The 27989-nt window shown below is 39.4% G+C and overlaps 2 protein-coding genes across 7 annotated transcripts in view; both read left to right on the forward strand.

Moving 5' to 3' along the window:
- Positions 1-12022, forward strand: part of DNM3 (dynamin 3) — a 589217-nt gene extending 577195 nt beyond the window's left edge. For 4 of the 6 annotated variants that reach the window (XM_033200230.1, XM_033200231.1, XM_033200232.1 and 1 more), the window contains one exon: positions 1570-6511. In XM_033200230.1, coding sequence (XP_033056121.1) covers positions 1570-1639 — 70 coding nt within the window. In that variant the 3' untranslated portion in view covers positions 1640-6511. Of the gene's footprint in view, positions 1-1569; positions 6512-11836 lie in introns of those variants that run through there. The other 2 variants (XM_033200233.1, XM_033200237.1) reach the window with 1 other exon arrangement.
- A 2108-nt stretch (positions 12023-14130) lies between these two features.
- The window catches only part of CUNH1orf105 (chromosome unknown C1orf105 homolog), a 50699-nt gene continuing 36840 nt past the window's right edge, over positions 14131-27989 (forward strand). Inside the window, exon 1 of the mRNA XM_033200241.1 lies at positions 14131-14456. Within this exon, the coding sequence (XP_033056132.1) occupies positions 14436-14456 (21 nt within the window). The 5' untranslated portion in view covers positions 14131-14435. The remainder of the gene's footprint in view (positions 14457-27989) is intronic.

Genomic DNA, 27989 nt, shown 5'->3' on the forward strand with positions numbered 1-27989 from the left:
TTGTTGAGATACTATACGAACAACTGTATCAGGAGAGGGGAACGCAGGTCAGAGAAGACTTCACTGAAGTAAGTCCTGAATGATTAATTAGTAGTCTCAGAAGATGACCAAAATGACATTGAGAATGTAATTACATGTATGAAACAAGTGGGTGTGACCTGTGGCCTTCAGAAACTTCATATCAAAGACGAAAATTATGCAGATTCAAGATTCAGGATATAAGTTAAACATATATGGCCATTTTAAATGAAAAGGCTGGGTACCATGGCTCACACCTGTAATTCCAGTGCTTTGCCCCTCCCTAAAGAAAGATTTCCTTTAAAGCCTCTTAAACATTTTTCAAGTGCATGAGGTAAAAGGAACTCTACTAATATCTATGAGTTTGTGCCTAAATAGTTAATGTTTTCACCATTAATCAACAATATCTCTTCTGCTTTGATTTTTCCTTGACCGTGTAATTTAATTTTATAGTTCCATGATTTTTCATCAACATTTCATAATTGCTTTCTTATATTTTTCTAACTTTACTTCTTCATACCTGAGAAAGTACATTCAATTTGATCGATTTAGAGTTTCTAATACAGAAGAAAATTTTATGACTATAATTCCAGAAGGAGTCTTTCTGAAAAAATCAGTTGCAGAGTTTTATCAAAAAGAAACGTTTCAATTTACAGACTTTGTCAAATTTGTGGGGGTATAAAATGACTACCCAAGATACCATATATGAAGTCAAGTACACAAATACACTAAAAAACTTATTAATATATTGAGTAAATAAATGTAGAAGCTTGAGGAATAAATAATATAATAATAAGTAATAAATAATATTACTTAGTAATGTTGAGACTCTCAAATACAGTAATATTTCATTATCTCAAGTATGTTTGCTCAGTAAACTCAGCTACCAGAAACATCACTGCCAACTAGAAAGTGAGTACTACTACTATTACTAATACTAAAATCTTTAAGACCCAAAATAGGAACTAGAGCTCCTGCAATTTAAACAGGCACTCACACTAAGCCTATTTACACTTGCTACAGAGAACTCTAAAGCCTTGCTTTTCTGATTTTTAGTGCTCTGCAAATTACAAGTATAATATAGAACAAACTGGAGAAAGTTATAAAGGCAATGAGAAGTGATAATTAATATCCTGAATGAAAAAAAGAGGAAAATTATACGTGAGAAATAAAAATTCAAAAACCATCATTGTCTGAAACAATATACTTTATTAGTTCCTGAGTTCATTCTATGTAATTATTATATTATATTGGCTAAGGTATGTGCAGTATGTTTCAGATGGCTTTCAAATAGTTTCATATTTCTTATTAGTATTAGAAGGAATGACTTCAGTTTTGAGAAAGATTTGCATATGAAAAAATACGTAATTTTCATTAAAACTACTAGATAAATGAAAGGTGACAATGTTAAAATCATTACAGATCGTAACCACTTCTGCTGGCCTGTATGTGCATGAGCATGTGTGTAATGGCTCTTTCTCAGTGTCCTTGGAACAATGTTCTACTAGATATTCTACTTGTTTCTTTACCTTTCTCTTTCTCTCTTTCTAGCCGGAGACCACCCCCATCACCAACTCGTCCCACTATAATCCGCCCACTAGAATCCTCCCTGTTAGACTAAATGAAGTGTCTGGCATGGCAATTAATCACTAATGAATTATGCGAAAGCAACATATTTGATAACCATTGCAGTAAATCATGAGTAGTCGCATGTGTGGACATCAGTAGGCAAGTAACCAGTTTTACTAATGCGTTCATCACTCATCTTCATTGCTCATGGTACGTCAAATCTTTGGGGTTTGACTCGAAAACTGCTGACCTTTAGCGGCTTTATATGTTGTGCTGACCAAGGTAGGTTTGTATAGCAGCCCTATACTTTGGGGATCATTTGCCTACCAAGGCATATATTTGAAATTGCTTTGGACAAGTTTTCTAGGCTATCTACCAGGTAGCTCATTAAGTATAATTATTCAAATATGAGATAGTGGGCTTAGACCTAAGCCATACATATTTCTTTTCCCACATTCTGTTTAGGATGAGAGTAATTCTGTTGTCTACCTTGAATGCTACTACCTACTCCATAATTGCCTATTTAGCTCCTCTTTTCTTCCTTTTTATGTCATAAGACTGCTAGGAAGTGATTTTTTTAAATTAGGACTCCTTAAGAATAAACTTTTCCAGAAGCACGAGGTAGTTTGCAAAGGAAAAGTCTGCACTATTTGCTCTGAAGAGCTTCTCCTCATTCCAATGTGTTTTGCTTCATGCTGGAAGCATATGCAACAGTGAATAAAAGCTTCTTTTTTTGTTAATCAGTCAATAAATTTGGCTAATTAGTTTCAGAGTTCAAGGAAGAAGCAAAATATCACATCTCTAGAACTGTTGGGAAAAATGTAATTTTTTTCTTTACTTATATTAACCTCATGGTGGGTTATATTGAAGGCTGACATGGATAATGTTTACTTTTCTATTTGCTCTAATTTTTGGCATAGCTAACTACACTTTGATACTAATTCCAGTTTTACTATTATTATTTTGGTTGGAGAAAAAAAATCACTCTTTACATGCTGATTTGTAATCCTGATATGTAAAAATTTATCCTACCTTTGAAACAGGTTCAGTGTAACTTTGTATCCATTATAGGCTTTCTTAATAAATCTTGAGGCTATAGGATAATCACATTTAAAGAATGGTTCCTGAAATGAAGTCAGTAGAAGATGACATGGGATAAGAGCAGAGCTCACACTTTTACAGTTCTGGTATTTCAAAGTCCCTATCCAGGTCACTCCAGAAAAGGGTATTGAAACATTGAAATCTAAAGCAAATTTGCAATTTCTTAAGATTTCTAAAATTTACCAGAACAGTTTAGCCTGGGGGTTAATAGTTCAGTATTGAGGCTAAGTTTTGGACTACCTAGGACCAGATGATTCACATGTAGGAAACAGCCAGAAGCCAACTGGAATTTTTGTGTGCTAACTGTTCCCAGACAGCAGAGCAAGTATTCACTGAGTAGGGGTGTCCCATGACACTATTTCATATTCTACAGAAGTAAATCAGGTTTCACCAACTGAAATGTCTCCCTTTGAAAGTAGCAAACATGATTTGTATGTTAACTTAACTTTCATTTCCTGTGTAGTTTATACCCAGAGCAGATACTCATAAAGTATAAAGTAAAAACTTTTAACCATTATTAAAAAGAGAACTTGCCGTGTTGAGTGGTGTTGTATTGACCTTCTTCTAAAGGCTTACAGCTAGCCCATTTATAATTGGTAAAAATCACAAAATACAAGATTTACCTAAAGGTCATTTCAACTTTTAAGGTTACAAGTGATTGTATAAAAACATCACAATCCTAAATCCTCTCGTATCTCACCCCAAACCCCAAACTGGGGGAAAAAAGTTAACTCTTTGTGAATGGAACCAATGTGCGAGATACATACTGCATTTTAAAAATAGTGTCTCAGCTAAATGGAAAAAATGTTAAGCAAACATCCATAGTAAAACAAATAATCTTCAGTGAGATATTTTTATAAAACTTCTTGTTTTTAGGATTCCCTTTGCTTCTTCCTTTGAATTCTCTAAAATAGGCAGCTAACAGATTATATACTTCAGGGTTTGGCTTTGTGCTAAATGTGGTTTTGTGTTTTGCTGTATTTCAAAATTTTCCTTCTGTTACAGGAAAATATTGTGAATAACCACTGGTGTGTTCTTAGATCAGCACAAACCATGTCAAAAAAAAAAAATTGGAGATTTTTTTTTCCAATTTTCTTTCCACTGATCTTAGGCGGTAATAAACAATGGCATTTGTCATCTTTGGCATTTGCTTTTAGATTATAGTCCCACAGTTGCACTGCCCCAATTGTCTACCTTTGTGGGTACATTTTTGTTCTTTACTCCTAAGTTATTTCTAATAGAACCCAGCCTACCCTAGAATTTCAGCAGTGACACTGGAGAATTTTAATTTGCTGCAGTGCTATGTCATATTATTAGTATGAATCTCATTTCCCAAAGGGTTTGTATTCTGCTAAAAGGAGATGCCAATGTTGAATGAAGTCTGAAACTCTAGGATGTGCATAGGTTGAGGTGCAGCATGCACACCAGGCCTTAAGATGGGAATGTAGCTTAATGAGCTTTCTGTTTCCCATATCATTTCTAATCTTTTGTGTAATTTCCTCTTAACTGATTGCTCTGATATTGTAAACACAATAGATGTAGCTCTATCATGTCTAGCATAATTTAAAAAATCAGTGTTTTTAGGATTTGGGAAAATAAACTATAAATGTTTATTTGATAGGTAAATATAGTTTTATTGTCACATGCTAAATCTTGCATGCATAATGACTAATTAAAATAACCATTTACTCAATTCTGGACAGATTATTGAAATAGTATTGATTCAGAACAAGTATATTGCATTTCTAAAAATACATCTACCAAGGTTACTCGTCTGAATATTGCTTTTAGCTGTGTTTTATAACATAGACGAGGAGTAGGGTCTGTTTATTAGCAAATTTCCTATTTGTTCCAATACAAACTCACTTTATTCTAAAGTATATTAATGAAACCAGTTCCTGTGATGTAACTATAAGCCTTCTGGACTTAGAAGTAAAAAGTGGTCACATAGATTAATTTTGTGACTTTTTAGTATAGACTTCGTAGCCATAATTCTCAAATATGAAATGGGACCTAATACCAGTATGTGATACACATTGATGTTTTCTGTGTACAAACACATTTTCTATGCATGTGTCTCTGTGTATATGATATGGACCTAGTAAATATGTTTCTGTAAGTATGCGTATTTTATGTCCATTTGAGTAGGTAGGTTTAAAAATACTCGTTAAAATGCCACAAGCATGAGTGTGATTGTATGTGCATTGCGTGTATATATATAAATATATGTATATGTATGGTTGTAAATATCTATGTATACATGTACTTAGTATGTGTAGTATCAGATATTTTTTAAACTGTGATAATACAACAGATAGCTTTGGATGATCTGCCATAACACGTGGTAACAATGGTTCGTTTCTCATAACATATATGAGGGATACAACATTTTCTAACTCCAGGTTGTTGTCATTTTGAGAGGTATAAAGCTCATAATTACCATGGCAACATGGTTATGTCCATAGACATTTGTATCTGAATCCACAGCACTTCTATCTAAGAAGGAATTACCTTTGACAATATTTTTGGGGAACAAGTGAAATCTGGAGACCTATCTTTAAGATCTCTAATTGGAATTATAAATTATTTTTGGGTTGCTGAGCTGAATCTTAAAAAGCTAAGTTGATATACATAGTCATTTTTCCTCTGTGGTAGAAGTAAAAAAAATAAAGGGACACAGCAACATTAAAGTAGTGGATTTTTCTGAGTAAATTTGCTGAAAATGTAAGGGAGAAGCTCTCTAATACCTTGAAGGTAGGTCATCCCCTTTTTCAGGTAAACATTTTTCATTTGGCAAATGGCATAATTATTTGAAAGTAACAGGAATCTCCTCAGAATGAAGAATAAAGCCTAATAGGTCTCTAACTGTTGAACTCATGAAAGAAGATAGTGTATGAGTCTGAAGCCATGAGTTTTGTATCATTTCAATTAGAAGACTACTAGCTGTGAGCTCAGAGTTTAATGTAAATGAATCTAGATGATTTTGGAGAAATGATTATTAGTTCACCAGACCACTCCTTATACGTTCTAAAAAGCTCAAATGTGTCTTCTAGATACTCTTACTCATCCTATCTAATTGGTATGTTTAAAATTATGTGGTGCTGTGTAGGTGAAACTTTAAGAATATTTTTGAAGCGTATGTAATATATGCACTGCTATTTGTGTATGTGTGTCTTTGTATATATGTAAGAGTGTGTAGATGTGTGAGAGCAAGAGAGAGGAAACTCAATGAGGAGCGCTTGTCTTAAGACCTGTTCATACTGGTATATTGGTGAGACTTCTCACCTCTGGTCGGAAGTTTCACACATGGCTTAGCTCAAGTCATTAATCTCTTTTTAATTTTTACTCTTGAATTCCTTAAACTTTGCTCATTGTGAAATGTTTTAAAATTATGACAAAAATTACTGTAACCTCTGGCCTTGTCTGCTACCAGTTTGTTACAAAGTATTCCCCCCAACCAGTAATTCCACCACTATTACTTGATTTGTGTTTTATTTCCTATGTAACAGCCTTTGTTTTGCTTGCTTGTCTAATTTTACTTTCCCTTTTTTGGGTCAAATTTTTCTTTTGCTTTTTTTGAAGAAGGAATATACAGAAGCAAAATCTGGTCTTCTCTGTTGATTCTTTAATTAACATGAGCCGGATACTTTCCACTGTCTTCTTGGCACTTTCAGGATTTCTTAATGCTGATATATGGACTCTTAGAATGGAATTTTTGAAGAAAAATCTCAAAGCCTGTATCATTCTTGAAGGTCACATGTATCTATTGTGAAAATGTGAAGCTGTATTTCTGAAGCTGAAATAAATTATAACATTTGAAGGACCCCTTTTCCTCATTCTTGTATATATTTGAATCATGGCTATGCATTTCAGTAATACCTGAGACTTCTAAATACTCATAGCTCTTTTGATTAAACTGTCCCAGAGTTAACGAAGTAAAGAATGATAGCATTTTGTGTTTCTGTCATTAACTTGAAGAAAGATGGGATTGTTAAAGGGAACAAATTGGATAAATCAAAGGCAGGAGAGTGGGAGACATTGTGTTTCTGATTTGATGTCATTATTGGAATAGACTGAAGAACACAAACCTTAGCGGGAGGGTATGATGTGACAGTTGCCAAGAAGCACCATGACATTTTGCTGTTGAAAATGAAGCATTTATTTTAAAAATTCTGGGAAGTGGAAGGAGGAAAGATGGTGTGCCCACATGTTAGGTCCACAGTAGGCATTTCTTATAGCAAATATTTGAGTGTCTGACCCAACAATTAGCCTCTGTTATTTGTTCACTGGGCATAGAGGAGAATTTGCCGAGTGTCGGTCTGTCGCCCAGGCTGGAGTGCAGTGCGGCGATCTCAGTTCACTGTAAGCTCCGCCTCCCGGGTTCAGGCCATTCTCCTGCCTCAGCCTCCCAGTAGCTGGGACTACAGGCGCCCGCCACCACGCCCGGCTAATTTTTTGTATTTTTAGTAGAGACGGGGGATTCACCTTGTTAGCCAGAATGGTCTCAATCTCTTGACCTCATGATCCGCCCACCTCGGCCTCCCAAAGTGCTGGGATTTAGGCGTGAGTCACCGCGCCCGGTACAGTTTCCCCAGTTTTAAGAGAATGTATTCAGAAAATGAAAGAATGACACAACTTTGTCCTAATTTTGAGTTTCCAGAGAATAGAGGAAGACTCTCTATTACAAGAGTTTTGATGACAAGTCCCTTATCAATTGACATATTCCCAGAGTGTGCCATCTAAATGCAGAAGACAAAAGGGGATAGGAGGAGAGAGATGTTGGTTTATTTTCTTTCTGTGATCAGGGCATGCTCATTGTGAAAAAATGAACTGGACAGATTGTTGTGTTAATTTACTGTTTCCTGTGGAATATCTTTCTCATATCTATACATCTTCCATGAGTGGAACATCTATACCTTCAAAGGAGGCTTCTTACTGGAAGAAAGATTCTGGATGAGAATCATGCTGTGTACTTGTGTTCTGTTTGTTTTAACTGCATGATTTTGAAGTATGTTAATATATTCAGAATAGTTTCTAAAGGTAATTTCCAAAAACAAACAAACTTATTGTAACTATTTGACAATTTTTCATTTGTGTTTTAAATAGCTCTGGCAGTGGTGTAAACATATGCTCAATCTGTTTCCAAGATTTTTGTTTTTCTGATGGAACCTTTAAATTTCATATTGAGAAACGTGTTTGGTATTTGGGTTAGATTGACCTCATACTTGGCTTCTGAGCACTACAACCCACACCTGACATAGCCACTTTTCAGACCTGTTACTAATACTCTTTTACATTTTGGCAGCCTAATAATTAGAATACATACAAGAGATATTGGCTAAAACTACAACCTTAATTCGAAATTTCTCAAAGTGCATTCCATGAGATCTTAATAAGTTTTACATACACATACACCAAGCATTTTTTGGCCAAATATGCTTGAGAAATAATGACTAAAAATCAAATGTTTCTTTACTGAAAGACTTCACAGAAGCCTTAAAATCAGACTGCATTGTGACTCTCCAAGAAAAGAGTAATGTTGACATATTTCTCAGACTTATTTGACCATAGAACATCTTACACAACTAGTGTCCTGAGGCACATGCCTTAGGACACTGCTTCAGTGGCTTTAAGCCAGAGGAAAAGCCATCGAATGTGATTTCCTCAGTACTGACTCTCACTAACAAAAAGTTGGATGATAAAATCAAATGTACTACTCAGGAGGCTGAGGCAAGAGGATCAGTTCAGCCCAGGAGTTTGAGACCAGATTGGCAACACAGCAAGACCTCATCTCTTAAAAAAAAAAAAAAAGTTTATTTAGCTGGACATGGTGGCTCATGCCTGTAGTTCCAGCTACCAGGGAGGCTGAGGCAGGAGGATCACTTGAGCCCAGGAGTTTGAGACTGCAGTGAGCTGTGATTGTGCCACTGCACTCCAGCCTGAGGAGCAGAATGGGACCCCACCATCTCTTAAAAAAGAAAAAGACCAAATGTAAGAGCAACAAGAGCTCTCAACTAAGGGTAATTCATCTGGAGCTCTGGTACTTTGTCAAAGCAGTATCTGACTCTTAAGGAGGAAAGCCACATTGGAACAGGTGGCACAAAAGCAGTTTAGAGGCATACATGCATTGAGTCTTAATGACAGACTTACGTAGGATTCAGATAATTTTATACCTTACCTTTTCTCTCTGACTCTCCAAAAAAGAGATTCTTTAAATTACTTCCATGATATTATTGTGAAGGAAGGGATCCAGGTTGACCTAAGATTAATCATCAGAGAAGAATATTGAAGAATACCTATTCCTATTGCCTTTTTTTCCTCCCTTTCCCGAGCCTTCAGGCTCACCCACTGCTCTGGGTTATTCACTTACCTAAATGATGAGCAAAGAAAGCAAACAGAGCATTTTTTTGTGAGGTTTTTTTTTTTTTTTTTTTAAGACAGAGTCTTGCTCTGTTGCCCAGGCTGCAATGCAGTGGTGTGATCTTGGCTCACTGCAACCTCCGCCTCCCAAGTTCAAGTGATTATCATGCCTCGGCCTCCCCAGTAGCTAGGATTACAGGCACGTGCCACCATGCCCGGCTAATTTTTGCATTTTTAGTAGAGATGGCAATTCACCACGTTGGCCAGGCTGGTCTCAAACTCCTGACCTCAAGTGATCTGCCCACCTCAGCTTCCAAAAGTGTTGGGATTACAGGCATGAGCCACTGCACCTGTCCTTTATTGTGAGATTTTAACAGAAAAGAAAAAAGCTATAAGAAAGACTTCCTCAGAGATCTTGCCAGAGGAATGTCACCATAAGACCAAATTGCATCATTGACATAAAGCCAAAAAAAAGTGGGTAATTCATCTTTCTTGTTAATAATTGAGCGTTTTATATATAAATTACGCCGCTCCAGATACAGCTTTTCCAATCTCCTTTGCCTGTTTTGGCCAAAACATTCTGCTTTGAAGTTATTTTTCAAAATGCTTAAGAAAATATAACCTAAAATTATAGTCTTGATTAGGTAAATTTGCTTATATGTTGAATACTAGGATGGTGAGCTTAAGAATTTGTTAGCAACTCAGTATTCCAATTTAGTACTGCAACTTTCATACGGGAGTGGCAATTGTATGAGGTACCTTTGTAGCTCTACATGTAAAAAGTCCAAATATTTGCATCACTTGCCTTTAAGCATTTCGGCACTGTATAAGTAATATAAAAATTATGCAAAAGAAAGAGCAAAAACCCCAACTGCCCATATCTTCAATAGAGCTAATTTTGACCCAGTAAATGGTATCACCATCAACAATGCTTTTTCAGCAATGAAAGGAAGGGTAGATACAGTAAAGTGAGGATGAAAAGAAAAAGCTGTCTGAGGATATAAATGTCACCCTGATGTTTCAAGCAAACAGTCTAGCTGTCAGTGGAATATATTCCAAGACATAAAGTTTCTGATCCTGTTTCTGGATCAGAACACCAAACTAGCTCAAACAGGAAAGTGTTTTGGCATATGCTAACAGAATGTCGCTTCAGCACTGTGGACTTGCTGTTCAGTTTAATGGCCCACCTCCCCACCCTGCTGAGGTAATTAAAGTGTTCTAAAGCCCCTTCAGAACTCAAAAATAGTTTCTGTTTTCTGGGCAGGTGATAAATCTCATTGAGCTCGACAGAAATTTAATTACACTTTCTTCATGAAAACACCAGGGATACCCATTACCTGGATCTCTAAAGCTAAAGCCTTGGAGACCCCCTAGCCCCCGCCCCGGCCCTAAAGTTGAAAGGTTAGGTACCAATAACAAGTTCTCCATCATTTAAATGGATGGGAGGCCTCTTTAGTGTAGTCAGCTTAAACTGGACTGAAGAAAAATTGATTTTGGACTTTGGGGAAGGTAAGATCATTTTTTAGCCCTGCCCAGAAATAGACCAGTCAGTTTGGCTCCACTGACATCTCACAGAAAATGAAAAAGAAGTTTTTCCTTTTTTTTTTTTTTTTTTATAGACTTCATTGCTCCACTCACTGAAGTGTAACAAGAATAAGATGGAAGTGAGTATGTTGTTGAACACCTAGATAAGAAGTCAAAGAGAGGAGGGTCTTGAGATAACCTCACCATTCTACAGCTTGCTATAATGTTGAGTTCATTAATGGTTTGGTTAGAAAGGGGAAATTAAAGTGTAGACTTCTGCCAGAAACCAGAGGGAAAGCTTTATTTGGCCTGCTGTTTTCCTACTTACAAAGCTGTTCATTGCAATGTAGCGTTTACTGTATTTTCTCTAGCTGCAAATCATCTCCCTGTTGAACACAAGAAAGGCTAATGGCAAATGAAGCACAACTTGGACCCTCATTTCATTATCCACAGGTCTGATGAAATGCAAGCCAGCCTAGGGAAATGGAGAAAGATCTGGCAGACCAGATTTCATTTACCCTTGACCCACTTCAGAATAAATCAGAATTATGGTTATACCTAGCTCTTAGACAGAGGGAAATCCTAGAAAATCCTGGGGTCGCCATGGACCAGACCTAGCCTCCTGGTTTCCCTAGGCCTGAATCCAGGCTATTACACACCAGGACTACTCACCTGGAGCAAATTCTTATTTACAAATCCTTTTTTTCTGAGATCAACCTCTGGCATTCTCTGCATTGTGATTACATTGCTCATTTGATCCCTTGCCACCTTCTAATTTAACTCACTTAAAAAAAAAAATTTCACCTGCCATTGGCTACGTCAACTCCCTCTCCCCCATGGAGATTTCACAACGTTCATTGAAATCTTTGGAAATAACTGAGTGTCCCAAAATCAGGATTGAGAATCAAATATGCAAGTTATAAAGGTATTTGGCTTGGGGACTAGTCCCAGTTCTCCTGAATAAGAGTGCATGGATTTATCATTCCATGGTGCAAAACAAGAAGCTTTTTGAGTGAGCTCAAATTGCTCATACCTAGGACATTGCTAGTAGCCAGGAAAAGTCCTGGGAACTGCTAACTTAGCCATGTGATGTCCTTTCATTTCCTTTGCATGTCTGCGTGTTTTTGGGTGTGATTTGAATTTGACTTTCATGAGCTATTTGTGCATGCTATTATTTGGGTTTATTTTATAATTTAAACATTGTTTTCTTCCTCTGCATCTGTGTCTTTCTTTTTGTTATTTTGTTTTGTTTTGTTTTTACTAGGCGGCCCCCTCCTGCAGTTCCAGGACGACCATCCTAACCCCCATCATTCATCTCCTTTTGTTTCCAACAACATGTCTATCCATGGTATTTAAAAGCTTTTCATTTGCACTATATGTCGTATGTACATAAAAACTTTTATTTTTCATCCATGTCTATAATAAAAACAAAGTTTATTCTATATAAAAATGAAGTGTGTTCTGTTTCTTCTTTTAAAGAAGACCTAAATTTAAAAAAGAATTTGTTTCAACTAAAACAAGGTAAGGTGAATATATTATGTGTTCCTCTAAGCAGCTTAATTCAAAAGTTCTTAAAGCATTGTGATTTAAGATGGTCTTTTAGACTAATAATCTACCTTCAAGTGAAATTTCTGTCCAATAGAAGAATAAAAAGAAAAAGAAAATTTATGGATGTCTAGAAAAGACACAGAAGACTAAATAATTCCAATCCACCTCCAGGAATCCCATTTTTACTTATTATTGCGCCAAAATATTTTTTCCTATTTTTATTGTTTTTCTAAGCACTCTTATAGGAGATAAAATGTAAGATCATGGAAGAAACTGTAGAGCTAAAACACATAAACCTCATAAATTCTATATGGCAAATTCAAGGGAGAAAAACCGTATCATTCAGAATAAAACTACAAGGCAAGGACATGTTGCCACCTTGAGAAGAAAGACTCTTCATGATGTCAGTAAAACACTAGAAAAATGGAATCCATACAAGTTTGAAGGAAAAGGGAACTTTTTATTCCTCTATCCTCAAATCATAATTCTAACACTAAAATTTTAATATATAATTTTTTAACAAGCATCCCAAAGATGTATCCAAATAAAATGTTTATTATTTAGGTAATATAGTACATTCCACCAAATATGTGATCGGAAGCCTTCCCAAGGGTTTAAGATTGAATTCAGAATTTTATTTTTTGAAAATCTGTGTGGCCTAAAATAGAACTTAAAAGTAGTCCTTCTCAAATGAGATCAGTTCTGAATGTGCTCCCCTTCAGCATATTACGATAGAAAACTACATGACAAGAGAGTCAAAAAAATCATTCATCAGTTCTATTTACTTCTCATCTGACCTAGGCAAGCCCTGGCAAAGGAGGTATTAGGAAGATGTAGGCGGGAACCCTCAATTGTAAAAAGGGAGAGTCCTCATTAGTAATGCTCTTTCTTTGGACCACAATTTTTTTTTAAGGACTGAATTCCCCACTTGAAAATGAAAAATCAGTTTCTTGGTTTAAAATTTTCATATGACATGTTATATGATTTTAATTGTATCCCCGGTCCAGTGACCACCATTAAAATCACTGGTAACTAAGAAAGTTCAAAGGCTCCAGACCAAGGCATCAACTGAAGCTCATGTATAGCAGAAAGGAATTGAGTTGATGCAAAATAGCACACAGCATGCAATCTTTTGTCCTTTCCTTCCCCTCCAGTCCGAGCATTTGATTTTTAAATCAATATTCTTACTGGATAGCATTCTTCATCCCAATAGACAAAAATGCACCTAGATGATTTCATACCGCCTCCCCAAATAAAAACAGAAGTTGTCAAAGACAAGGTTTTCTTCAATTCATTTTTTTAAAGTGTTTGGTACTTTTCTACTTTGTCTTAAACATGGACTTATTTTTATATGCAGTGTTACACAGTTTAGATGTTCAAAACTTAAATTGACCTGATGAACGATGAGAAGGAAAAACTCCAGTCATAATAGAATGAAATGACAACCTTACTCAGTTTTCCTTAACAAAGAAGTGTGTTCCCTTCCTTACATTCTACAGGCAAGAAAAAAGAGGGTAGGGGAAGAGGATAGGGGGGCAGCCTGGAGTAAAATTAAATTATGCTAAGATTTGTTAATATGTATTTAGTAAATAGTATTTCTGTGTTTCATAATGTACCCTTCCCCAACTCTTCTTACCCCCACCTCCACCCCACTATGTTTAATAGAGTTGAAAAATTACTCCCTTTTTCAGAGTTGATCATAACTCAGGAGTCAGGAAAAGCCAAACTATTGTGCCTTTAGTAAACATAATATTCCTTATATATTTTCATTCCTTTATTTATGCATCAAACGTTTCTTGAATTCATGATAATGTCCTAGACCCTGGGAGTACCAGAGAAGTAACAGAATAAAAGTAGCTTACAAAATAGCTAAATAAGCAATTACAATGTAGTGCTATAATACGAGAAAAATTTGGTTGTTTTTCCAGGTAGAACTGTTCTGACTTCAGTACGAAGCAGCTATTTGAGTTTTAGTATCCTGTTATCAACTTTACCCAACACATGCTAATGTTCCAGAACATGGTGACTTTGACTTCTAACAAAGAAAGGGATACTAGAACTCATTTCCGCCAATCAGAAACCGAACTTTTCATTCTGAATGGAATTATATGATTCAGGATCTAAATCACACAGCTGTTGGTAGAGAAAGAGGCATACTGGTATTGAAACTTTAAACTGGCCTGTTTACTTTGTCTCCTAACAAAAACACTTTGGATTCAGGTTCTCCACAGCAGTCTTCCACTGGCCACAGTGCGGGGAGCTAGGTTTCCCCAGTCTCCAGCTACAAAAACTCAGAACATCTAAAGATCTGAAAGATGGAAAAAAGAGAACTAAAGGTAGGAAAAAAATAAATGAAACTTCCAATTCTTTCCTTATGGGGTTTCCTTGAAAATGTTTGTATGCCTTGGAGGCCACATAAACATTGAGGGGTGTTTCAACAGACAGCCTAGAAGTTGAAAGCCAACAGGAAGTAAGATAATAACATCTGATGTTCAGTTACAGGTGAAGATACTTTTAATGGGTTTGGAGCATGATACCTTTCAATGCTCTTTATCCTATAGTTAGAAAAAAATGTTGTACTTGCCAACATCTTTAATATAACAGCATTAAGTATGATTTTTTTAATCCTCAGAAAATTGATACCAGATTCTTTAGTGCAGTTCCCTGAGATTCAGAAGTAAACCTTTTCAACTGTGAATGCATTTTAAAACAATGAAATTCAGTCACAGGAATTTAAGATTGCTGAGAAAGAAAAAAAAAAAAAAACTTGTATAGACTTTTATAATTACTAGGGTCTAAATCTGAATAAATTATATTAAGCTTATGACACTGTACCACTATATGTTTCCTATTTAAAGGGATATACTAGCTGTCTCTATTACCATAGTACAGGTGCACTTATGATAGGGTTACATCTCAATAAACCACCAGGGGTTGAAAATATTGTAAGTCAAAAATGCATGCAATACCCTGAGGAACCCATGATCAAGTTAAAAAATCATAAGTTGGGGAGGATGCAGAGCAAGATGGCCAAACAGAAGCCTCCACTGATTGTTCTCCATGAACAAACACCAAATTTAACAACTATCTAAACAAAAAAGCACCTTCATAAGAACCAAAAATCAGTGATCACAAAGTGACCACAGTACCTGGTTTTAACTTCGTGTTGCTGAAAGAAGTACTGAAAAAGGTAAGAAAGACAATCTTGAATTGCTGACACCACCCTTCCCCCATCCCCTGGCAGCAGCCACGTAGTGTGGAGAGAAAATCTGTGCACTTGGAGGGAGGGCACAGCGATTGTGGGACTCTAGAATTCAGCGCTGCCAACACTGGGCAGAACTTAGCTATTGCCAATGGAGGGACCATTTAGACTACCCTAGCCAGAGGAGAATCGCCCATCCCAGGTTTCAGAAACTGAGTTTCGACTACCTCCACCACCATGGGCTAAAGTGCTCTGAGGTCCTAAATAAACTCGAAAGCCTGTCTGGGCCACAACAACTGCAATACCCAGGCAAGTCCTAGTGCTGTGCTGGGCTCTGAGCCAGTGGACTGGGGATCACACGATCTAGTAAGACACCAGCCAGGATGGCTAAGTAAGTGCTTACATCACCCCTCCCCCAACCCAAGGCAACACAGCTTATGGCTCCAAAAGGGACTCCTTCCTTTGCTTGAGGAGAGAAGGGGGAAGAGTGAAAAGGACTTTGTCTTGCAATTTGGATACCAGTTCAGCCAGAGTATGATAGGGTACTGGGCAAAATCCTGAGGCACACATTGCAGGCCCTAGCTCCTGGATGACATTTCTAGATATACCCTGGGCCAGAAGGGAACCCACTGCCTTGAAGGGAAGAACCCAGTCTTGGCAGATTTCATCACATGCTGAATAAAGAGCCTTTGGACCGTGAAAAATCAGTAGCAGTAGCCAAGTAGTACATACCATGGGCCTCAGGTGAGACTCCGAAATGCACTGGCTTCAGATGTGACCCAGCACATTCACGGGTCTGATGGCTATGAGGAGAGACCACTTCTGCTTGAGAAAAGCAGAGGGAAGAATAAAGGGGACTCTGTCTTGCGCTTAGGTACCAGCTCAGCCACAGTGAGAAAGAGCAGCAAGCCAGCTCTTTGGGTCCCTGATTCTAGTCCTTGTCTCTTGGATGGCATCTCCGGACCTATTCTGGGCCAGAGAGGAGCCCACTGCCCTGAAGCGTAAGTCACTTTCCTGGCAACATCCAACACATTCTGGCAGAAGAGCCCTTGGGCCTTAAGTGAACATTGGCGGTATCCCGACAGTACTCCTCATGGGCCTGTGGTGGTGTTGAACATGAGGAAAAACTCCTTTGCCTAGGGAAGGGCAGGAAAGGGTGGGAAGGACTTCGGTGGTTTGGGTGCCAGGTCAGCCACAGTAGAATACAACATCAGGTAGATTTCTAAAGTTTCCAACTCCAGGCCCTGACTTCCAGACAGCATCTCTGGATTCACCCAGGGCCCAGGGGAACTTGAACCCCTAAAGGAAAGGACACAGCCTTGCTAGTTTTGCCACCTGCTGATTGTAGAGCCCTAGGACCTTGAGCAAACATAGATAGTAGCCAGGTAATAGTTACAGTGGGCCTTGGGCAAGACCCAGTGCTATGCTGGCTTCATGTCTGACCCAGGGCAGTCCCAGTAGTGGTGGCCACAGGGGTGCTTGTGTCACCCCTCCCCTATCTCCAGTCAGCTCAGCACAGAAAGAGAGACTCTGTTTCTTTGGGAAAAAGTAAAGGAAGAGAACAAGAGTCTCTGCCTGGTAATCCAGATAATTATTCTGGATATTATCTAGGACCACCAAGGTGGTACCTCTATGAGTCTGCAAGAGCCACAGCGTTACTGGGCTTGGGGTACCCCTTAATGCAGATATGGCTGCAGTGGCCAAAAACTTAGATCATAACACCCAAGTCCCTTCAAATACCTGGAAAACATTCCCAAGAAGGACAGGTACAAACAAGCCCAGACCAGACACTGACAAGCATCCACAAGCACAAGACTATCCAGGAAAACATGACCTTACCAAACAAACTAAATAAGGCATCAGTGACCAATACTGAAGAGATAGAGATATGTGACCTTTCAGACAAGGGATTCAAAAATAGCCATTTTGAGGAAATTCAAAAAAATTCAAGATAACACAGAAAGGGAGTTTTCAGAATTCTATCAAATAAATTTAACAAAGAAATTGAAATAATTAAAAAGAATCAAGCAGAAATTCTGGAGTTGAAAAATGCCATTGACACACTGAAGGATGTATCCATCAGAGGCTCTTAGCAGAATTGATCAAGCAGAAGAAAGAATCAGTGAGCTTGAAGCCAGGCTGTTTGAAAATATACAGAGGAGACAAAAAAATAATTCCAAGTTGAACCATTGTATGTCAGGGACCATCTGTATATATTTTTGTTATTGTTTTTGATGCTACAAGTTACTATTGAATCTAAATGCTATCAACATATTAAGATCAGACTAGGTGGCAGGCTATTGGATGAGTCAATACTATAAACTCCTACTCCCATACTCGGTTTTTAATCAAATCAAATTTTATCGTACATTATGTCACATCCCAATTTTCAGTCCCAGTTCACATCTTCAGTAAACCTCACAAACATGAGCCATGAGTAGATAATAAGGAAAGCCTAAGGAAGCCCCAGAAGACCAAAGAGACTTAAGGATCTGCAAGGCAGTAACCAAGAAGTCAGTGATGTGGGTTCTGCCTCTCAGAACAGCTACTCACAAAATATTTTGATATTCCACATAACATTATCAAAAAATTAGCCTTTCAGGCTGTAAGGAGTTATATCCGCTTCTTTTTTTTTTTGTTTGGTTTTATTTTGTTTTTTGAGATGGAGTCTCACTCTGTCACCCAGGCTGGAGTACAATGGCACGATCCCGGCTCACTGCCACCTCCACCTCCCAGGTTCAAGCGATTCTCATGCCTCAGCCTCCAGAGTAGCTGGGAATACAGATGCCTGCCACCACACCTGGCTAATTTTTGTATTTTTAGTAGAGATGGGGTTTCACAATGTGGGCCAGGCTGGTCTTAAACTCCTGACCTCAAGTGATCTGCCCACCTCAGTTTCCCAAAGTGCTGGGTTTACAGGTGTGAGCCACTGTGCCCAGTCTCCTTGTTCTTATCTCCAAGGGTACATTCAAAAGGCAATGGAGAGCAAGTTAGAGCCAAAGAGATGGTTCCTTCTGCCTCTTTTTTTTCTTTTAAAGACAAAAATATTAGCTACATCCACAAAATCTGCTCAATGCCTTAAACATCTATTTATTTTGCAACTTAAAAAAAGTGTGAGGCCCACAGTATTCTCACTAACCAGTCCAAATGTCACTCGAGCCTGGCACAAGGCCACAGGGCCAGCCTGGAGTGGCAAGCAGTGAGCCAACAGAGCTTGTAAAGTAGAAGCAGCTCCTCTTGAGCCACATTTCATGGGAACCTGAGGGACCTCAGCATTAGTAAAATCAATTTGTTCTATCATCCTAATAGTATTACGGTCAAAGAATTACAAAGCTAGTCTGTTTAGGACAGAAGACCTTAGGCTCATACTGTATGTTACTTGATTCTCAATGCCAGTTGGTGCCATTTGGTGGCAGAAAAGGCCATTTGTCGTTCTAAGCCCTTTCCTTGGGTACTTTTACCCCTGCATTACCTGATGGGCATAAGGAGGCAGCACCAAATACTGTTGCCAGACTTGTGGTGCTGAGCACATGCCAACCAATTGGGAAATGGCTGCTTCCTGACTACGCCACTGGGGAAATTATCTCATTAATCATAGTAATATACCTGGGGGAAAATGGCGTTTTAATTTTTCGATGATAGTTATTGTTTGCCAAGTTAAACAAACCAACACTGATGGCATCTGTGAGTTACAAAAGGAAAACTAAAGCAGAAAGTATAGGCATGGTCTAATATCAAGAATCTACAAAGAACTCAAACAAATATACAAGAAAAAAACAAACAACCCCATCAAAAAGTGGGCAAAGGATATGAACAGACATTTCTCAAAAGAAGACATCCATACAGCCAACAGACACATGAAAAAATGCTCATCATCACTCGCCATCAGAGAAATGCAAATCAAAACCACAATGAGATACCATCTCACACCAGTTAGAATGGCAATCATTAAGAAGTCAGGAAACAACAGGTGTTGGAGAGGATGTGGAGAAATAGGAACACTTTTACACTGTTGGTGGGATTGTAAACTAGTTCAACCATGATGGAAAACAGTATGGCGATTCCTCAAGGACCTAGAACTAGATGTACCATATGACCCAGCCATCCCACTACTGGGTATATACCCAAAGGATTATAAATTACTCTACTACAAAGACACATGCACACGTATGTTTATTGCGGCACTATTCACAATAGCAAAGACTTGGAATCAACCCAAATGTCCATCTGTGACAGACTGGATTAAGAAAATGTGGCACATATACACCATGGAATACTATGCAGCCATAAAAAAGGATGAGTTTGTGTCCTTTGTAGGGACATGGATGCAGCTGGAAACCATCATTCTTAGCAAACTATCACAAGAAGAGAAAACCAAACACCACATGTTCTCACTCATAGATGGGAACTGAACAATGAGATCACTTGGACTCGGGAAGGGGAACATCACACACTGGGGCCTATCATGGGGAGGGGGGAGGAGGGAGGGATTGCATTGGGGAGTTATACATGATATAAACGTCATGCACATGTACCCTAGAACTTAAAGTATAATAATAAAAAAAAAAAATACCCATGTTTGTTAAGCACGTGAACTAAAAAAAAAAAAAAAAAAGAAAGTATAGGCATGGTCTAAGCTAGCATGCTCAACAAGGCTTCAGCTGTTTCAAATCTGCCTCTCCCCTGCAGCAGAGCTCTCCTGAGCCCTCTTGGTGGCCAAAGGAGTATACCTTATCAGGCCCGACCTTCCACAGAATGTTGGTCAAACTCTGGCTGTCACCTAAGCTCTGATCACTTTGCCCAAAATCAAAATTTTTAGAGCACTACAATGATACTGCTTGCTATTACAAGTTTGCACTGTTCTGATGAAGTTTGTGACATTATCCCAAAAGGTCCTTGTCAAAATGCACATCACCCAGAGAATTAGCACATTAATCCCGTTAGTGAGCAATAATATGCTCATGAGGATGTGAAAAGGCCTACACTCTGAGAACACATCTCCTTCAAGGTGAAGAGGAAGCCCCCAAAATTCACCCCTCCATACCCACCCACTCACACTCACTACTGCTATCTGCCTTACACTTACTGGGACTTATATCATTAACCTTTTATCCCAGCCTGTGTCAATCATCCAAGAACCCCTAGGCGTCTAGGCCACTCTCCACACTAATTTCCATGCAGTTCTGTATGTTCCTATTGTTTTCCCATCTCTCCCAAACTTCTGTAACCCTTCCACTGTCTCCTCTATAATTCACTGCCCATGATCAACAAAATTCCCTATATCTTCAACCTATTCTCTGGATATGCACTTCACAATCTTACTCTAACAAACCAGAGTTTCTCTAAAAGTACTGCCTCCCCTGCATCCTTTTCAAAAGGTGGCAGTTTGTCTCCCACAGCCCTCACACTGCTAAGCCTGAAGTGGGGTAGTTATCCTCATTTTCTGTTTTGTTTTCAGATCATTCTTCTTTCCTCCTCCCTAAAACCCCCAGCTTTGAACCTAATGGCATCAGATTATAGCACTACCTATATGTCCCTATGTGTTGCTTTTAACTACCAATGCCCAATTCATTCTCCCTTATTTCTTGATGATTTTAGCTACTGTTTCAATGTCACTCCCTCCAGTGATACTCCTGTTTTAATTCTTGGGAATTTTCATATGCTTGTTGGTAATCCACCCCCACCCTGCCTCTCATTTTCTTGACTTCACTCTTCCAACGATCTTTTTCTTTCTTCTACTTGAGTGCTAAGTAGTGAGATCTTGCAATGATCTTGCTCTCCACTCTATCTCAGCTACTTATTTCCAAAATTAAAACCTTGTCTTTCCCCACTCTCTCTTCTCTATATCCTATCTTTCTAGCCTACTTCTATTGTTTTAATCTCTTGGATCTCCAATCTATTAACCTTTATGCTGTCCCTCAGCCCTCTGTCCTTCACCCTTCTTAAGGTTCACTCTCCTCACCCAACTTAAATTCCATGGTCAATCATTATCATCATGCCCATGCATATATACCTATCTCCCTTGCCCTTCTCTCCATTTGTTAAAACCACCATTCTAGGTAAATCTAACTCTCTACCTGCTCTGGTTTGCACCCATGTAACTGTACATGGTCTGGAAAGCACACACACAAGCAAAGAACAAAGCCAGGATAACTGGTTTCACCTTAAATTAATCACCACCATACTCAAGTGATCCCTTAATACTGTCAAGCAATTATACGAAGTATCCCTAGTTCATTCACTCTCCCACTGTCCTAAGTTGTTTCACATTTTCTCTCACTCCGCCATCCTCAATCTCAGTTGATTCATTGTCTCCAACTTCCCTGAGAAAACTGAAGCAATCAGAAAAGAACTCCCAAAGAATCTCATCACCTCATCTACCCATTTACTAAGGCTGGTATTCATCTATACTCTATCTTCCCACTTGTTCCCATAGATCAACCATCCCTGCCCTTGTCAAAAGCCAGGCTTTGCACTTGTGCACTTACGTATTCCAGAATATTTCCCCACCAATTCTTCCCTCTCACACCATCAACCATCAACTCTCTACCATTTCATTTCAATCAAGGTACAAACATGCTATCATTTTTCGGTCTTCACTTTGCCTTTTAGTTTCTGTCCTATTTCCTGGCTCCCCTTTGAAGCAAAACTATAAAGTTGTCTGTACTTGCTGCTGAATTTCTCTTCTATTCTCTCTTAAACCCACACCAAACAGGTTTTTATTCCCAGCACTCCAACAAAAACCTGCTCTTTTAAATGTAAAGGTCAATTTTCAGCTGTCTTACTTGCTTTATCATGTTTTTATCTGATCACATTTGATCACCCATGCTCTCTGGAGACACATTGAGTGCTTGGTTTCCAGAACACAGAACTCTCTTGATTTTCCCCTTGCCTCAGTGGTTTTGCTGTCAAAATCTCTTTGCTGCTTCTTCTCCTCAACATTTTACTTTGGAGTTCTCGGTCCTCTTCTCTGTCTATACCCATTTCCTTGGTGATCTCATTCAGTCTCACAGCATTAAATATCATTTATATTGCCAATACATCTCAAATTTATATTGAATTTCATACATCTCTCTCAAACTCCAAGGTCATATTTCCTATATTCCCTACTCAGGGAATATAAATGTCTTCAAGACATTTCCTACCCCACATGCACCAAACTAAACTCCTCATCTTCCTCCCAAAAATCTCCAGTTACCACCCTTCTGCCCCCATCTCAATTAATGGCATATCCATATTTCAGTTTGTTCAGGGGAAAAACCTTAATTTATAACTCTTCTCTTTCTTTCACACCCTACATCTAATACATCAGGTAGCCCCACTGGCTTTACTTTCAAATTATATCTAGAACGTGACTACTTTCTGCCACTTCCTCTGCCATCCTCTGTTTTGAGCCACCATTATCCCTTGCTTGGATTACTGCAAAATCCTCCTAATACTCTTCCTGTGTCTACTCTTGCCCTACAGCAACCAGAATGAGCCTTTCAAAATACATATCTTCTTTTTCTCCATGACCCTCCAATGGCTCCCATCTCACAGTAAAAGCCTAAGCTTTTAATAGCGTATAATGTCATACATAATCTAGCTTCCCACATTACCTCTATGACTTCATCTTCGGTTGCTCACTCCACTTCAGCCACTCCTTGCTATTCCCTCCACACACCAGGTATTCTCCTGCCCAAAGGTTTTGTAGCAGCTCTTCCCTCTGCAGCTCTTCCCTCTGACTGGGATGCTCTTCCCCAGGGAATCTGAATTATTCCCTCACTTCCTTCAAGTCTTTGGTAAAACGTTACCTTTCCCATGAGACCTACTCTGACCTCTTTATTTAATGCTATGCCACTTTTTTTCTTTTTTCCATAGCACTTACTGTCTTCCATTTATGTTTATTATATGTCTCCTCCTGCTATAATGTAAGCTCTATGAGATCAAGAACCTTTGTCCTTTTTATTTATAGATATATTCCAAGCACACAGAATGGTATGTCATACAGTAAGTGCTCAAAAAATATTTATTGTCAATAAATTCCTGATGCCACACATTATAAAATCTGAACAGTAGAAGGTGAGTAGAGGGAGGCCTATGTAGACACGAAATATTTTGTTGGATTTTGGGGAATATTGTTGGATACTGGGGAAAGAGAATAAGGGATAAAGGGAATGATGAGGGATTTGACAAAGCATTAAAAGCAACTGCCTACCATTATCCTTTAGTCCTGGGTGCCATTCAGGTACAAGCACAGGCTTTGTGTAAGAAAACCAAACTATTAGCGCAAGTTGGCAACATAGCCTTAGGCAATACTTAACCCACTCTGAGTCTCAGTCTCCTCAACTGTGAAATTGAAACAAAACCTCTTACAGGATCGTTGTAAGATGTAAATTCAAATACACACACACACACACACACACACACAAAACATGCATAGCATATTACCTAGCATGGATTGGGTGCTCTAAAATACAGGTGCTATTATTTATCAAACCCCAGTACGCCATTTACCTCCTGAATTTATGGAGACCTCACAAACCACAATTCAGCAAGAATTTCAAGACGCTAATTGCATCTCATTATAAAAAGGGAAATCAATAACTTCCACAAGATGGCACTGTGTCCCAGCCCTGTTTCCTTAAATACAATGGGTTGGAAATTTTGTATAGCTGTGTAACTGATGCCCTCTGCTGACTTGTTTTCTTTTTCTTGTCCTTGAGCCTTTGGCTTAGAGGATGTAAACGATGGCTTGATATGCATCCTCTATATGCTTAGTATGAATTATCAAATCCACAATGTAACCCAGCTGCCCAAAGTATTTCTCAAAAGTTTACTGACACCAGTACAATCTCCACATAGAACACCAGGCATGTTGCTACAGCCAGATGCACATGCCTTCTAGTTACATGCCAGTCATAAATCAGCTGCATCATGCCACAAAATAAAGTGCACCTGTCATCCTATAGCTCTACCTCTTCTTTTTTTTTTTTTTTTTTTTTTTTGAGGCAGAGTCTCGCTCTGTCGCCCGGACTGGAGTGCAGTGGCCGGATCTCACCTCACTGCAAGCTCCGTCTCCCAGGTTTACGCCATTCTCCTGCCTCAGCCTCCCGAGTAGCTGGGACTACAGGCGCCTGCCACCTCGCCCGGCTAGTTTTTGTATTTTTAGTAGAGACGGGGTTTCACCGTGTTCGCCAGGATGGTCTCGATCTCCTGACCTCGTGATCCGCCCGTCTCGGCCTCCCAAAGTGCTGGGATTACAGGCTTGAGCCACCGCGCCCGGCCTACCTCTTCTTAATCCCTTCCATGCCACCATTTTGGAAGGGTGAGCAAAGTTGCCTCCCCATTCCTCTCTCCTTGATCTCACTTGCCACGCCACCCTCCAACCTTACCTGTAACTTCACAGTGATAAGAAACAGAGCTGGGAGAAAGGGGTGCAGAGGGAGAAGGGCTCTGATGCTGGCAGGTATTTGGCAGGCTGGGATTTAATTCCAATGCTACTGTAAACTTTTCCTCCTCATCTTTCCCCCTTTCCCACACACACCACACTATTCTCTAAAACTCTAAATCATTCATATTCTACTTGCACCCTTTCAGTGTGATTTAAATATAAGAGAGTGACTAGGTCGCTGCATTTGAGTGATGAGTAACTTCCCAGACAACCATCATACTACTTTATACCAATTGTTTTCTAGGCCTGAATCCCTGTGCCAGCAGCCACCAAAGAGGCATGCCACATTTGAGCCTTATCATCCTTCTGATGGCAGCAGTTAAGGGCTCTGGATTGCTTGACATTTTCTTAATAGAACATTTAATGAATTTTTTTATTTGCAATTTTTCTTAAACCTTTATTTATTTATTTATTTTTGAGACAGGGTCTTGCTCTGTTGCCTATGCTGGAGTGCAGTGATGTGAACACAGCTCACTGCAGTCTCGACCTCCTGGGCTCAAGATCCGCCTGCCTTAGCTTCTCATGCAGCTGGGACCACAGGCACTCACCACCACCTCCAGTTAATTTTTTAAGTTTTTTATAGAGAAGTGGGTCTCATTTTGTTGCCCAGGCTGGTCTCAAACTGCTGGGCTCAAACTGCTAGGCTCAAGCAGTTTTCCCACCTCAGCCTCCCAAAGTGCTGAGATTGCAGGTGTGAGCCATTGCAGCCAGCCAGATACAGCATTTTTTACAAACTGAAGGTTTGTGGCAACCTTGTGTTAACCAAGTCTGTCAGTGCCATTGTTCCAATTGGCATGTGCTCACTTCGTGTTCCTGTGTCATATTTTGGTAATTCTGATAATATTTCAAACTTTATTATCACATCTGTTATGCTGATCTGTGACTGGTGATCTTTGATGTTACCATTATAATTGTTTTGGGGTGCCACAAATTATACCCATATAAGAGGGCAAACTTAGTGGATAAATGTGTATGTTCTGACTGCCCCACTGACCAGCTGTTCCCTGTCTTTCTTCCTCTTCTTGGGCCTCCCTATTTCCTGAGACACAACAGCATCAAAATTAAGCCAATTAATAACCCTGAAATGGCTTGTAACTGTTCAAGCAAAAGGAAGAGTCGCACATCTCTCATTTTAAATCAAAAGTAGAAATGATTAAGCTTAGTGAGGAAGGCATGTCAAAAGCCGAGACAGGCTGAAAGCCAGGCCGCTTGTCACAAACAGTTAGCCAAGATGTGAATGCAAATAAAAAGTTATTGAAGGAAATTAAAAGTGGTACTCCCATGATACGAAACTAAAACAGCCTTATTGTTAATACAGATAAAGTACTAGTGGTCTGTGTAAAAGACTAAAGGAGTCACAACATTCCCTTAGGCCAAAGCATAATCCACAACAAGGCCCTAACTCTCCTCAATTTAACAAAGGCTGAGGGAGGAGAGGAAGCTGCAGAAGAAAAGTTTGAAACTAAGAGAGGTTGATTCATGAGGTTTAAGGAAAGCAGCCATCTCTGTAACATAAAAGTGCAAACTGAAGCAGCAAGTGCTGACATAGAAGCTGCAAATTATCCAGAAGATCTAGCTAAGAACATTGATGCAGGCTTCCATTCTAAGATGGCCAAATAGGAATAGCTCCAGTCTGCAGCTCCCAGAGTGATCGATGCAGAAGACAGGTGATTTCTGCATTTCCAACTGAGGTATCTGGTTCATCTCACTGGGCCTGGTTGTACAGTGGGTACAGCCCATGGAGGGTGAGTCAAAGTAGGGCGGGGCATCGCCTCACCTGGGAAGCACAAGAAGTTTGGGAATTTCCCTTTCCTAGCCAAGGGAAGTCATGACAGACTGTACCTGGAAAAACAGGACACTCCTACCCCAAGTACTGTGCTTTTCCTAAGGTCTTAGTAACTGGCAGACAAGGAGATTCTTTCCTGTTCCTGGCTTGGCGGGTCCCATGCCCATGGAGCCTTGCTCACTGCTAGCGCAGCAGTCTGAGATTGAACTGTGAGGCAGCAGCCTGGCTCGGGGAGGGGCGTCCGCCGTTGCTGAGGCTTGAGTAGGTAAACAAAGCGACTGGAAAGCTCAAACAGGGTGGAGGACACTGCAGCGCAGCAAGGCCTGCTGCCTCTGTAGACTCCACCTCTGTGGGCAGGACATAGCTGAAAAAAAGCCAGCAGACAACTTCTGTAAGTTTAATCGTTCCTGTCTGACAACTCTGAAGAGAGTAGTGGTTCTCCCAGCGTGGCATTTGAGCTCTGAGAATGGACAGACTGCCTCCTCAAGTGGGTCCCTGACCCCTGTGTAGCCTAACTGGGAGACACCTCATACAGATGGGTGCATCTCTGGGACAAAGATTCCAGAGGAAGGATCAGGCAGCAATATTTGCTGTTCTGCAGTATTTGCTGTTCTGCAGCCTCCACTGGTGATACTCAGGCAAACAGGGTCTGGAGCGGACCTCCAGCAAACTCCAATAGACCTGCAGCTGAGGGACCTAACTGTTAGAAGGAAAACTAACAAACAAAAAGGAATAGCATCAACATCAACTAAAGGACATCTACACCAAAACCCCATCTGTAGTTCACCAACATCAAACACCAAAGGTAAATAAAACCACAAAGATGGGGAGGAACCAGGGCAGATAAGCTGAAAATTCTAAAAACCAGAGCACCTCTCCTCCTCCAAAGGATTGCAGCTCCTTGCCAGCAATGGAACAAAGCTGAACAGAGAATGACTTTGATGAGTTGACAGAAGTAGGCTTCAGAAGGTCGGTAATAACACACTTCTCTGAGCTAAAGAAGTATGTTCTAACCAATCGCAAGGAAGCTAAAAACCTTGAAAAGAGGTTAGAGGAATGGCTAACTAGAATAAACAGTGTAGAGAAGACCTTAAATGACCTGATGGAGCTGAAAACCATGGCACGAGAACTACGTGATGCATGCACAAGCTTCAATAGCCAATTCGATCAAGTGGAAGAAAGGGTATCAGTGACTGAACATCAAATTAATGAAATAAAGCAAGACAAGTTTAGAGAAAAAAGAGTAAAAAGAAATGAACAAAGCCTCTAAGAATGGGACTATGTGAAAAGACCAAATCTGTGTTTGATTGGTATACCTGAAAGTGATGGGGAGAATGGAACCAAGTTGGAAAACACTCTTCAGGATATTATCCAGGAGAACTTCCCCAACCTAGCAAGGCAGGCCAACATTCAAATTCAGGAAATACAGAGAACAGCACAAAGATACT

This window comes from Trachypithecus francoisi, unplaced genomic scaffold, assembly GCF_009764315.1.
Source record: "Trachypithecus francoisi isolate TF-2019V2 unplaced genomic scaffold, Tfra_2.0 Lachesis_group5, whole genome shotgun sequence".
In the NCBI taxonomy this organism is placed as follows: domain Eukaryota; kingdom Metazoa; phylum Chordata; class Mammalia; order Primates; family Cercopithecidae; genus Trachypithecus; species Trachypithecus francoisi.